The sequence below is a fragment of the Triticum aestivum genome, chromosome 5B, assembly GCF_018294505.1.
Source record: "Triticum aestivum cultivar Chinese Spring chromosome 5B, IWGSC CS RefSeq v2.1, whole genome shotgun sequence".
In the NCBI taxonomy this organism is placed as follows: Eukaryota; Viridiplantae; Streptophyta; class Magnoliopsida; order Poales; family Poaceae; genus Triticum; species Triticum aestivum.
Window position 1 is genome coordinate 691,266,594 of NC_057807.1, and position 12,829 is coordinate 691,279,422.

General features: G+C 46.9%; 1 protein-coding gene and 1 non-coding gene across 2 annotated transcripts; one reads left to right on the plus strand and one right to left on the minus strand.

Annotated features, from left to right (window-relative positions):
• The first annotated feature begins 4,056 nt into the window (after positions 1–4,056).
• Positions 4,057–4,159, plus strand: LOC123117980 (U6 spliceosomal RNA). Its single transcript, XR_006457609.1, has one exon. It is a non-coding gene; the product is annotated as a U6 spliceosomal RNA (small nuclear RNA).
• A 401-nt stretch (positions 4,160–4,560) lies between these two features.
• LOC123114276 (protein FAR1-RELATED SEQUENCE 6) lies at positions 4,561–9,048 on the minus strand. Its single transcript, XM_044535694.1, has 6 exons — positions 6,485–9,048; positions 6,288–6,398; positions 6,093–6,197; positions 5,924–5,992; positions 5,748–5,809; positions 4,561–4,866 (listed from the first exon to the last, which is right to left on the minus strand). Exons 1-5 carry the CDS (start codon positions 8,639–8,641, stop codon positions 5,774–5,776), a joined length of 2,478 nt encoding a protein of 825 aa, XP_044391629.1. The 5' UTR covers positions 8,642–9,048; the 3' UTR covers positions 4,561–4,866; positions 5,748–5,773.
• Positions 9,049–12,829: the final 3,781 nt, after the last annotated feature.

Below are 12,829 nucleotides of genomic sequence, written 5' to 3' on the forward strand. Positions count from 1 at the left end.
TGGGCGAGTCCATCGTGCGTGAAAAATGTATATCACACGACAAACTCGCACAGATCAACCGCCATCAGCAAAAGACGATTTTCTTTCTCCAAGAACAACTCTCATCTCTGTGCAAGGCATAGGCATGACACAAGGACATCACAAATGATTCCCCATGCCGCTACCCGGCATGATTTCATGTGCCACCTTGCTGATCTGCAATTTCCGACGATGAAACCCTAGCAGAGCAATAAATTTCATGTGCCATGCGGTTGCCCCCTCTTAGAGCATGAGAAGTTTCGAGGCCAACGGAGCAACAAGACCAGCACGTCCTGCACAAACCGTACACGTTCCCTCTCGATACCCAGATACTAGCTCGGAGGCGGTATGGTTTACAAGCGGCCTCAGAGGAGGCTTACTCGAAACACGTCCAAACTTTTAAAAAACCACACCCTACAGAGGCCCTATGATGACACCGTGCCAAATCCCGAGCAATCCTACGACATCACAAATAGTCCATCTCCTTAACAAGAGTGTAATGAATACCGAAGCTTACTGCATCTGGACTATCCCACTATTTATATTTAAACAGGTCTTGTTGCTTGTCTGTAGGCGAGGTGGGACTAAACTTTGATGGTGGTCTTATCTTTACCGAGAGCCACTCTCGGCAACTGCTCGTTTACTGAGAGCCACTCTCGGGTAACAGCCACTAGAAGATTCATAGTGACTGTATGGACTCTTAGTAATGAGAGAAGACCGAAGCTTACTGCGGTTGGACTATTGAACTATTTAATCATGTCATTTTGCTAGTCGGCAGGCGAGGTGGGACTAAATCTTTGCCGGGAGCCACTCTCGGCAAAGAGTTGCAATCGTGACCGTGCCGTTAGTCGCCGCCGAATGTGCCACGTGGCAAAACTTTTCCGTGTGTGGCCGAATGGCCCTCGGCAAATAGTGCCTTTGCCGAGTATAACCTGTTTGCCAAGCAATACTTTCGGCATTGTCGTGTGTTTGCCGACTTATTCCGTTTGCCGAGTGCGACTCTCGGCATTCTTTACTTTGCCGAGTGCCCGTGTTTTGGCTCTCGGTGAAGACGCCGACACCCTGCGCATACGAAATTTTTAATAGTGATAGCCTTTAGCCCCAAACAAGTTGGGGTAGGCTAGAGGTGAAACCCATAAAATCTCACAACCAATTCATGGTTCTGGCACATGAATAGCAAGCTTTCACGCACCCCCGTCCATGACCAGTTCTCTAATGATACTACAGTCCTTCAGATCCCTCTTTACGCACTCCTCCCTTAAAAGGCCAAACCATCTCAGACGATGTTGAACAAGCTTCTCTTCAATCAGCTCTGCCCCAACTCTATGTCGTATATCATCATTTCTGACTCGGTCCTTCCTTGAAAGGTCATACCAACATTTAAATTAAAAAATTTAAATTTTAATTGGCACAAGTGTATAAAAAATTATCAACGACTTGCAACATAGTCTCGGCGGCAAGACTGAGTGGTAGTACTAGCGTTGGGTACTAGGTCGACTCCTCAAATGTGACTCTCGACCCAAAGGAGCGGGGGGGGGGGGGGGGGGGGAGGCTATCAGGGGCGGCGGATCTCGTACAACCGTCGGTGCAGGTGCTCCACCTTATGGCATCCTTTGATAAAAATGCTTCAAAGAGAGAGGGTGAGAAAGGAGAAGAAGACCAAGTCAATTTTCATACGTGGCGGTTTTTCCCTGCCAACTCAGCCTGACAAGTTGGCTGGGCTGATTAGTGATGTCATCAAATCGCTTAGCATTGTACCGTCGGCGTTTTTTGCCACTGTCATTTTCTCGGTGCGGTGCAAAGTGTTACGTTTTGTAGGTGGTTTTATGAAAGTCATGACGCGAAAGTGATGGTTCTATGCATTTTGCTCTCTCCAATCTGACTTGTACTCGGAAATGTAGGAGATCATTTGTAGCATTACGAATAAGTGACAGTGTTGAACCAAACATCTCAAATTAAACTACGATTCGAATCTGACTGATACGTGTCAATTCAACGCCGGATTGCCGATTGGTGCGTACGTACGGCGACTCGTTCATGTGGCCAGCGCACGTACTGCTAATTCGAAGAAATGTAGTCCCGTTCGTACGTACGTGGCCGACTGGCAGTCGAAGACGGTCTTGGCCCGCCCCTAATTCGAAATGGAGTCCGTACGTCACTGCGGGAGATGTTGTTTATATATACGCACGCACCCACCCAACTCCATACCATCAGATCGATCGTCTCTTCCTTCTCCGGCCAAGGCGCCTCCTCTCTCAAAGTCAAAGCGCTTGGTCTTTCTTGGATCAAGAGAGATCAACGATGTATTCCGTTGAGCGAGCAATGGCCAAAGCCGCCGCGTCCCTTCTCCCGGGTCTTCTCCCGATCCCGCCCACCAAGCCCTGCCTCATCATCCTGCCGGCTTCCTTCGCCTCCAAGCCCAACCCCAAGCCCGGCCGCGCCGACTCAGTCGAGAGGTGGGACGCGCACAAGAAGGACAAGAGGCCCACGAGCCCAGCCTCGTCGTGCTCCAGCAGCTCAACTCCCGGCCGCGCCTCCTCCTGCGAGCGTTGGGACTTAAACAAGCAGTTCTCCGGCAGCAGCCGCACGTCCTCGTCGTCGTCGTCGTCAAGCAGGCCAAGCAGCACGAGCCCCGGCGGGAGGTGGGATAGCAACAAGCGGCTGCCGCACAGCCGCACGACCTCCGCCGATCGCTGGGACACTTGGGACATAAACAAGCACATCTCCGGCAGCAGCTGCATGTCATCGTCGTCAAGCCGGCAAAGCAGCACGAGCTCTGGCGGGGCGTCGCCGTGCGGGAGGAGGGATAGCAACAAGCAGCTGCCTCCCAGCCGCACCACCTCCGCTGATCGCTTGGACACACACAAGAAGCCTCTCCCGGCACAAGCTAGCGCAGAGATCTGGATGAGCGACAAGGACAAGGAGCAGGAGGACGACAAAACGGCCACGGTTCTGAAACCGACAGTGCCACGCATAGGCCCCATGTTCTCTGGCCCGAGCTTCCTCGCCTCGCCGGACCCGAGCATGCTTCCAATGCCGGCCTTCTTTCGCTCGCGGAACCCGGGAGTGCTTCCCGTACAAGCCTTCTAGGGTTACATTACCTACTACTCCTAGTCGCTCGGTCGCACTGCTTATTTGTATTCCACATACAATCTGTAACTAGTGTGTACTATTGATTAATTGAGGCTGCAGTGTGCATCTTTCGATCATTTTGAGTTCATGCATATATATACGTAGCAGCATTTGAGCGTATTGTACTCTAAAGTTCAAGATCATTTGTTGTTTGTTTGTCTTCTCTGATCAGCGCTGTTAATTACAGTAGCATCATGTGTTCTTAACATACACTAAATCCCGGCGATGCACCCAAACATCCTCGAAGCTCATGCATGCACTCAAAAAGGTCGAGAAAAGAAAAATACTCCCCTCCGTAAACTAATATAGGAGTATTAGTTTACAGAGGGAGTAATCAACAAGCTATCAAGTGTTTCGGCACGTGACAGTGGGAGACCGGTAATTTGGCTAGTACGTTTAGCATGCACGCTTAGGTTACATACATAACGTACAACATGATTTGAGTTCAGTCAGTCGGGCGTTGACACTGCAGATACAAGTGAAGTGAAAGCACGACGTGTACGTACGTGCATGCAAATATGCAATGCAGTTCAAATGGAGCAGCCTAGCAAAGCAGTCCACGGGGAACGGGAACGGGATGTATTTCCATTTCCATTTTCAGCTCGTACACGTAAGAGTACATGTTTGAACAGTCAAGTACCCGCAAAAAAAAGAAAAAGGTACACACACACACACACACAAAAGACCAATCAGTACGCGTGTTATCACCAAGGCCCATTATACTCTCCCACTAATTTGGGCCACAGCAAGAGACCCAGCCGACTGCTTGCGGCCCACCGCGCGCCCGATGGCTTCTGTCCGCCTGGACAGCGGGGGGAGTAAAACAGAAGCTAGTTCGTTTAGTCCCACATCGGCCAGCGAGGGAGAAACGAACCGGTTTATAAGCGTGAGCGCGGCATCTGACTTGTCCCTTCGGGGACATCCGATAAAATTGGAACGATACAGAGAAGATTAGCATGGCCCCTGCGCAAGGATGACACGCACAAATCGAGAAATGGTCCAAATTTTTTTAGGATTTCGCGCGTAGGTCCCTGGACGCCTTCTTTTCTAGCCTTCGCCTTGTACCGCGCTTCTTATAGAAAGGTCCTCGATGTTTTCATTCTCTGCCAGAAGTGTCCTCACCGCTGCCATTCTTAACTTGAAGCCAGCGGCCTATCCTCATGCGTACTGCTCTTCTCTCTTACAGAAAGGTCCTTGCATTTTGCATTTCCAACCATAGAATAACAACGTTTTGGGTTGTGAGTGATGCTCTCACTCTGGCGTATTTCATTTTATCTGATGACCTCCAAAACATATACAGAGACGCAGCAGCACCGTATCACATTTAAGCGAGAGAAAAACGACGGTGTTCTTTCAGGGAGAAAAAAAAAAATCCAACAATGTATTCACATAGGTCAGGGCCAGCCGTCAAAAGAGAGCAGGATCTCAAGAGAGCTATATTTAGTTATTGTCACTTGTCAGGATCAGGCACAATACACTACTACATTTTAGCAGTTGCCAGCACCATCAAGGTCAGCCATGTCACATTGCCACATTCCTGCCGGTCTCTATGCAGGCGAAAGAATCAAACCGCATGCCCAGCCTTGTGCTGACACGCGCTCTCATCATGCCGCCTCGCCTCAGATGTTAGATGGATGAAGCTAACACATCCTAGTGTGAGGGCCGACACCAACTGGCAGCTTCCCGGACCCCTCTCTACATCTCATCATCAGGAACCTGCAGCATTAGATGGAAACCCATTAAAGAACGGACGACTCGCAAGCACCTCGAAATAGGCCAGACTCTTCACATGTGCCAGGGAGGAAGAATGTCTCCCGATCAAAACAGACATACTAGTTTCCAACTAATAATTCGTGCCAATCGTGCTTTTATATGTAAAAAACCTGAAAGTTGAATCACTGAAAATACACAGCATGTACTATGCGCTAATGGTTCGCGAGCAATCTGTTGCTATTTGTGACAAAAAATAATAAGGTAATACGATAGCAAAGTTCAAGAAATGGCTGGATTAATGACGTGCAGGTCTGCCCATTCTCAACGCTAAGTTCTGTATCTTCTGATGAGCCTGCTGCGATTAAGAATTGTGATGCTCTTATGATTAACGGCTAATCAAGTAGGAACGCGTCCTTGTTTAAGACGGCATTAACAATTTGGGTTACTAGTATTATTACTGTAATAAACGCATAGCATTATCATCTTTCAGTTTGGATGTATCAACCTTCAAATATCAAGTTTCCTAATGTTAACTACAAGTACATAAGTCCCCCGCAAAAAAACAAAACAGTACATAAGTCCACAATCTACACGTATGTGCTTTGAAAGGTGGTTCACACGTTAAAGTGCTATGGTGAAGTTCTTGCTGAAAGCACAGCTATGTGCTCGATTGGCTTATTATCAAAATATCTGTCGACTCATGAAAAAGATTCAACAGCAGCAGAGAACTGGAAAAGGGATTAATTCAAAGTGCTGGTGAATTTTCTTTATCAAATTTTGTCAAGTTTTGCTCATCAAAGTCTGAAGTGTTCCATTCCGATGCTGGATTATCTCTGAGTTAGAGCTCAGTAACACAAAAGGAGAAAATTTAGTGAGAGATAAACCTGAAATCATTCTCCTGTTCTAGCATTCAAGATGTCCGCCTGCCATAAGGCACTTGATCATCCTACATTGCTTATGATGCATCAGCACATATGCATATCACTACAATTTCATAACAAGGCTTGACTCACGCAAACCCTCTGAAAAAATACTAGACAGATGTAAAGTACCCATTCACCTGATATATAGTCGGATACACCCACTCGACTCCCCTAGATTGCTCTGCGGATGGCATGTGTTGGCCAAACTGTCCATTATGTAGAAACCAGTAAAAGATTTTCCTTGGTTGCACATGGTAAAAAAAATGCAAATGAAATGTGGTCATGTAGTGTAGCTGAAAGAAAAACCTGCAATGTGTGGCCTGGATGCAGCTGGTCACCATAATGATTTGGATGGCTAGATTGCACCCCATAACGGCTCTCAAATGATACCTCATTAGCATTAACTTCTTCCTGGAAGTTATACGGTTAAAATAAGGTCATTGTCAAGATTCTCATATCCGATAAGGAATTTAATAACCAAATATTGATGATAGACACTACCATAAGATCATCAACGCCATGTGCTCTGACATGAGTACCAAGGTTGGAGGCAGTTGAAGAAGAATGTAAAGCACCCTTCTGGCTTACATCCGAAGATACCAGTAAAGACTCCTGCCACACAACAATTTAAACTTGATTAGCACCAACAGCAGATCAAATGGAATGAGTCAATGAATAATCTATGAATAAGGAGGCACCTTGTTTCCACATTGATTTGACACAGACTCCACGCTTATCTCTTTACTCCTCTTGGGAGGACGGCCACGGCGTTTTTTGGCTGGACCCCCCTCAGATGAACCAGGCTGTGCATGGCTATCACCATTCACGACAACTGCGCGTTCAGGAGGTGACATTTTCTGCTCCAACTCGCGGCACAAATTATCATCAAGAAGGGTCCTTTTCATGTCGCTTATTAGTTTTAATGCATGCTGATACTTGTCATCTGAAACCATTCCAATCTCAACAAGACGGAGGCACTGCAAGGAAATATGATCATAACGCTCAACATGATTACTTGCTACTAAAGGATCCTTGAGTGGATTATCCAGAGCATGCAGCTGCTTAAAATCACTCCTCCACCTGTTAAGTACATAGCAAGGGGGGATATCATACACTTGCTGCCATTTAAGCACCGATAACGCATGCCGACAAACAATTCCACTAAACTGAAATAGGCCACAGTTACATTCCATCCTGTTGGTCTCCATACAGTGAACAACCTCATACTTTCTAGTCACTAATCCTGTGCCTTGTTCAGCTAAGTCAATAACTACAAAAGAAGATGGCGATACTTGTTGAACTTGGCAATCCAGGGTTGATTTTAGCTCATCCTGGAATTTCACAAACATGTTCATGGTGTACAGTTTGGATATCTGCTCTTCCATAGGGAACTTTGATACAAGAACCCTGCCGCTGGTTAATGACTCGAAATCATCCTGTTGCTCCATTTTGTACTTGTACTGTACAAGAATCATGTAGTTGCTAAGGAACGACACCAATGTGGTTTCATGGCTCACTGAACCATCAAAGAACGCACCTGGGCTTTCCCGGTGGTTAACAGACAGTCCAGCCCAGAAGGCATCTTTCAGGAAGGAAGGCACCCACAAGTGTCGATTTTCATACAGAAAGATGACCCATTCATTATCCTGAAGGCTAAACCTATTGATCAAGTTCTTCCATCTTGTCTCAAACTGATCATCCTTCAAGGAACCATATATTACTGCCTCCATTTGGACTTTTATTGACTCATATTCTGGCAACTCTCCTAACTTTTCAGCAATACTTCTCACTATATGCCAATCACTTATCCTATGGCGTGTTTTGGGAAACACTTCTCGAACCGCAGCTTTTATCGCCACAGACTCATCCGTAATCATTGCGCCTGGCAGCCTTCCCTTCATACAAGTTAGCCATGCTTTGAACAGCCATAGGAGGCTCTCTGTACTCTCATCCGAAAGCAAGCCACATCCTAACAAAACAAGCTGACCATGATGGTTCACCCCGAGAAATAAAACCAGGGGCACATTGAACTTACTCCTCAAGCAGGTGGTATCAACCCAAATAGCGTCACTAAAATACTGGTATGCTTCCCTGGATCTTGAATCGGCCCAAAGAACGCTCCTCAGGTGACCCTCCACATAGAAATCCATGACATAGAAGAAGTTTGGCTGCTTGGCCTGCATCTCAGCAAAGAAGCAATTGATGGCCTGAACATCACCGTCCCTGATCTTTAGCCGCCCCCAGTCATCAAACATCGGGGGGGCCTCGACGTCGCCCCCGGAGGTGGCGCATTCGCCTCTGGCAGCCCTCACCACCAGGTCCTTGCTCATCCCGCTGGGCAGCGTCTTGTAGCACCTGAGGAATCGCGCGGCGGAGGGGTTCAGCGGGTGGTTGTGCTCGAGGCTGACGTCGGTAAGGTGCAGCATGCCGTCCCCCCAGAGCCTGGCGACGACGGTGGCCTGGCAGTTGGTCTTGGCGGTGGGCCTGGCCTGGTAGCAGGCGTCCTCCTTGCCGTTCCCCCACCTGTTGCAGACGAGCAGGAGGCGGCGGCAGAGGCCGGCCTTGGTGAAGGAGGACTTCTTGACGCAGACGCCGAAGCCGGTGCGCAGGGCGTAGCGCTTGTAGAAGTTGAGCACCTCCTCGTACGACTTGAACACCATCCCGTCCCTCGGCGTCCGGTCGTCCCCGTACGGCGGCGCCCGGTCGGCGGCCGCGTCCAGCTCCACGCTCGCCGCCGCCGCCGCCTCCACCATGGCGGCCAGCTCCTTGCTGCCCGGCGAGGCGTCCTCCGCGTCGTCGTCGTCCTGGTTGCCGCCGAAGGCCAGCTCTCCCTCCCCCGGAATCAGGTCCGCCATCGCGGCGAGCCCCTTGCTGCCGGGCGAGACCGGGGCCGGCCCTAGGCTATCCGTGGGGCGGCAATACTGAGCTTGAGCTTGTGTGGAAGCTAGTCGGTGGCGAGCCGGGGGGCGGGGACGAGCTGGACGGCGGCGAGACGGGGTGGACGGGTCCGGCGGCGTCGATCTGCTGGCGTAGGAGCTCGATAAGACGAGGACGGCGGCAGAGCACGTGTCCGTGGACGGGGCGAGAAACGGCGGAGGGGGCGGGGATGGGAGGTGGGAGGCGACGGCGACGGCGGCGGCGGCGGCGGCGGCGGTGGGGATGGGAGATGGGAGGCGACGGCTGCGGCGGCGGGGAAACCTAGGCGCACGGGAGAGAGGCAACGCAACGCTTCGAGCCAGCAGAGTGTGGTGGCAGGCGGAGGTAATTTCTCAACAAATTAGGGGCATTTCTGGAAGGGGAGTGTACTCTTGGCAATGGACGGCCGCCGATCATTCCTAGGACCCGCGTCCGCCGTCCGATGGGCACCGTGCATCCAATCCAACGACACGGGTTTAGACTACATATATAAACTCTGTTCCATCTCTCTCCCCCGCCCTGGCCGCCGACCTAACCAGACTTTATGGTGAGTGGTCGACTCATCGTCGTCTTCGTCGATCAATGGCAAGGAGCGTCCTCCAATGAGGCTTCCGATTTGACGAGGCTTACATAGGTCAATACCTCTGATGTCTCCGTGATGTGCCAATCTCGTCCGCCGTCGATAATTCTGATGTTGGGCTCATCCTTGTTGTTCCATCTTCCTCTACCGATGGCTCCTTCCACACACATGATCTCCCTCGATATCTTCATGGACGCACCCCCTCCTCCCCTCTTTGGCTTCCTTAGCTCCCACCGACAACTCCATCCACACTTTGTATTGATAATGACGAGAAATTAACTAATATGAATATGTGCTACACATCTGGTCTAGTGTTGATGAGGGAGGAAATGAAATAAGCACGGGATGATAAGTCATTAAACTCTATTTAATTATGTACTAAGCAACTAAACTAGCACTAAACAAACATGGAAGCACTAGCAATCAGACTACTGATAGCTAGACTCCTATCAGACCAGCCCACAACCATTGGATTAGAGAAATTTGGGTCGTTGATTAGCTAGCAGTTTCCTCTGCGGTAGTAATTACTTCCTATATATATGGGAGCCCATGATTTCTGTTTGCTTCTTATAACTCCAACCTAAAATCAAGGGAAGATAAGATTTACCTTATTTATTCTCTAGTTTTCTGCTTTTATTTCTCTTATTTTTAGGGAATTTTATTTAAAGAAATATTTCCATCACTTATAAATTTGCTTCCAGTGCACTCAAATTTGCTTCCGTCGAACAAAATATTGTGTATAATCTAACAAAAAAATCACTTGATGCAATGAAAATTTTGTTTCCGACGATTAGAGAATTTGGTTCAAGCGAGGCTGAACTTTGCTTCGATCAAATAGTTTGTTTTAATATCAGCATAGCAAAATCTAGCTCAAAATTATTCCGATGTGACAAAAAAATGCCTAGCGTATGTTTTTATATATTTTTGCACCTGGAGAAATGTGCTTCCTGTATTACTGAAATTTTCTTACGGATTATAGCTTCGACTTGACAGAGACTCGTGTCTAATGTAACAATTTATTTGTTTCTAGTCACATGAATACTATGTTTCATCTGACTAGAGAACTTGCTTTCTTGGCAGCATCGAGATGTTTTCAATGTAACAATGGTACAATGTTATTATTCATGATTAGTGGGCAACATTAGAGTGGTTCATATACTATATTAATATGATATGCTCTACAAATTTGCTTCCATCTACTAGAAAGTAGGATTTGGTACATGCTTCACATATTAACCACTATGATGACAATGGTTGATAACAAAGCGGCAAGCGACATGGATGACGAAGGCTCCCATGGCAGAGTCATGGTGGTTGGTGGCAAGACTAGATCCGGCAAGCGGGGGAGAAGAACATGATGGCCACACACAGCTCAACGAGGTCAACCTCGACAGGAAGGAATCCCTTAAGAAAAGCTCCAGCCCCCACCTCTATTGTTGCACCTAGTGCTGTAGGCATCTGCTCGGGGTCGCATGCCAGACCACTTGATAGCACCCTGCATGTCGCCTCCTTGGACATCACATACAACGCTATGCTGTTGATCTGTCTCACCATGGGTGTCAAACAACGTGCAGAATTTGGTAAGGAAAGAGATGGGAGCAGGGGGTCCAAACCTTGGTAACTTCGGCAGGGATGGATACGAGGAGGAATACGAGTGGCGGTTCGGTGCGTCCGCAACAGGAGAGGGGAGGATGTGTTCAGCGGTTGTGGGGGTCGGATGCACTAGCAGCAGGTGTAGCCGGCGGAGAGAACCAAGGTGGCGTCTCGGCGGTGAGGTACGCAAGAGAGAGGAAGGAGAAACGGACGAGATTTTTGGGATAGACAGGGAAAGGAGAGAGTTATGGGGGTGGGTTAGAGCTGGGTGCGTGGTATTCGGGCGCTTTGAATCGATTTTTTCAATGTGCTCTTGACTGTGTGATGGTGTGCTTGGTCTGGCGTTTGCTTTTCATCAGACGTATGATAACAAGTGTTTCCCAAACAAAATGCTACACACATATTCCGTCAAGAAAAAACAATACTACATGCATAACACATGGACACATATATGAAGAATAGAAGTAGAACTTAATGAACATTGAAACATTAGTGCCATGTGTTCTTGTGGTGAAACTGTTGATATGGCCTCTTTGAAACACACGATATAAATATAAGAAGCACACCATGGTAGTAGTTGACGAAAGCTTGGACTAAAAATTAGTATGAAGTATGTCTCGTACTTGTTGGAAGCATGATTTATGGAATGAGAAGAAAATATTGTCTATGGCAACAATACTAATGTGCTATCACCACTTATCAGCATACATGGTAGTAATAGGATCTCTGGTTTTGGATCTAAAGTGAATATCAATGGCACATTTAAAAGCACACACAATTAAGGAATGTTTGTTTTGGAAACCTCGAAGGGTGTGGGCCACAGTTTGAGGGGGAGGAACACACACATACATCCCTTCAGTAAATCCTGATCTAGTGGTCACACACTGGACCAGTGGGTTGCTATTCTAATCCCTATTACTCACCCTGACTTTGTATTCTTCTGGTTTTAGGCTTCAACCCCAGGTCTCAAAGATGCTAACAAAGTCCAAAAGAACCGCGCGTGCCTATTAGCGGGTCTAAACTATGTTGAACAATATATAAATAAGGTAATAGAGTTGTGTATACCTGTTTCATATATGATTTTAATAATTAACTTATTAAAACATAAATCTTGTCAAGTTGGGTTGGTTTCGAAAGAAGATGTCGTTGAGATGAGTACAAAGTTTAGGCATGTCCAACTTTTTTTAGGGATGGCGTATAATTCAAATGAACAACACTAACCATAACAATACATACCCTTTTTCCTCGATCGTCAAGGTCATGGATTTGGATCGATTTCGGTTTTACGGGCTTCATACGTTGTTAAGAAAAGTACTCGGCATTGAAAAGCTTATGGAACTTTCAATTATAAATGCATATGCATGTTATGTATCACATGCTTTTAATATAAAAGTACATATCACACATGTACCTGGCTAACTACTTACCCCCTAAGATTATCAAGAATGGCAATTTGGAAAAAAATGAACACCACCAACAAGCGGGGCCGAAAGTGAATTTGAGGGCAAACTACTACTTGACACTTATGTTACCATGGATCTGAGTATAGACTATTAATTCATTAACACTTAGTACCCAGAAATATCTATTTAGTTGCACCTATACTCATAGTCTTAAGCTACATATATCTCTAGCAAGTTATTTGCTAGACTCATACACTCCAAAAGCTTTCTACCAAGTTATACTGGCATATAGCGATATCATGGAAATGATATGTATACAACTGCATTATAATACATCAACAACATAAAATAAATGCTTGGAATAAAACATTGGTTTTGTCAAATTATGGTCGTGCCCCTGTAACAGAAGTTATTTCTTAAACAAGCAAAATTTAATAACACAAAAAAATTGTATCGGAAAACAGTTTGAGTTTAGCACTAGAAATATATTTGTAATGATAATTTTTGGGCTTTTACTCTCACTATTTATGTACAAAAAGTTGTATAGATGG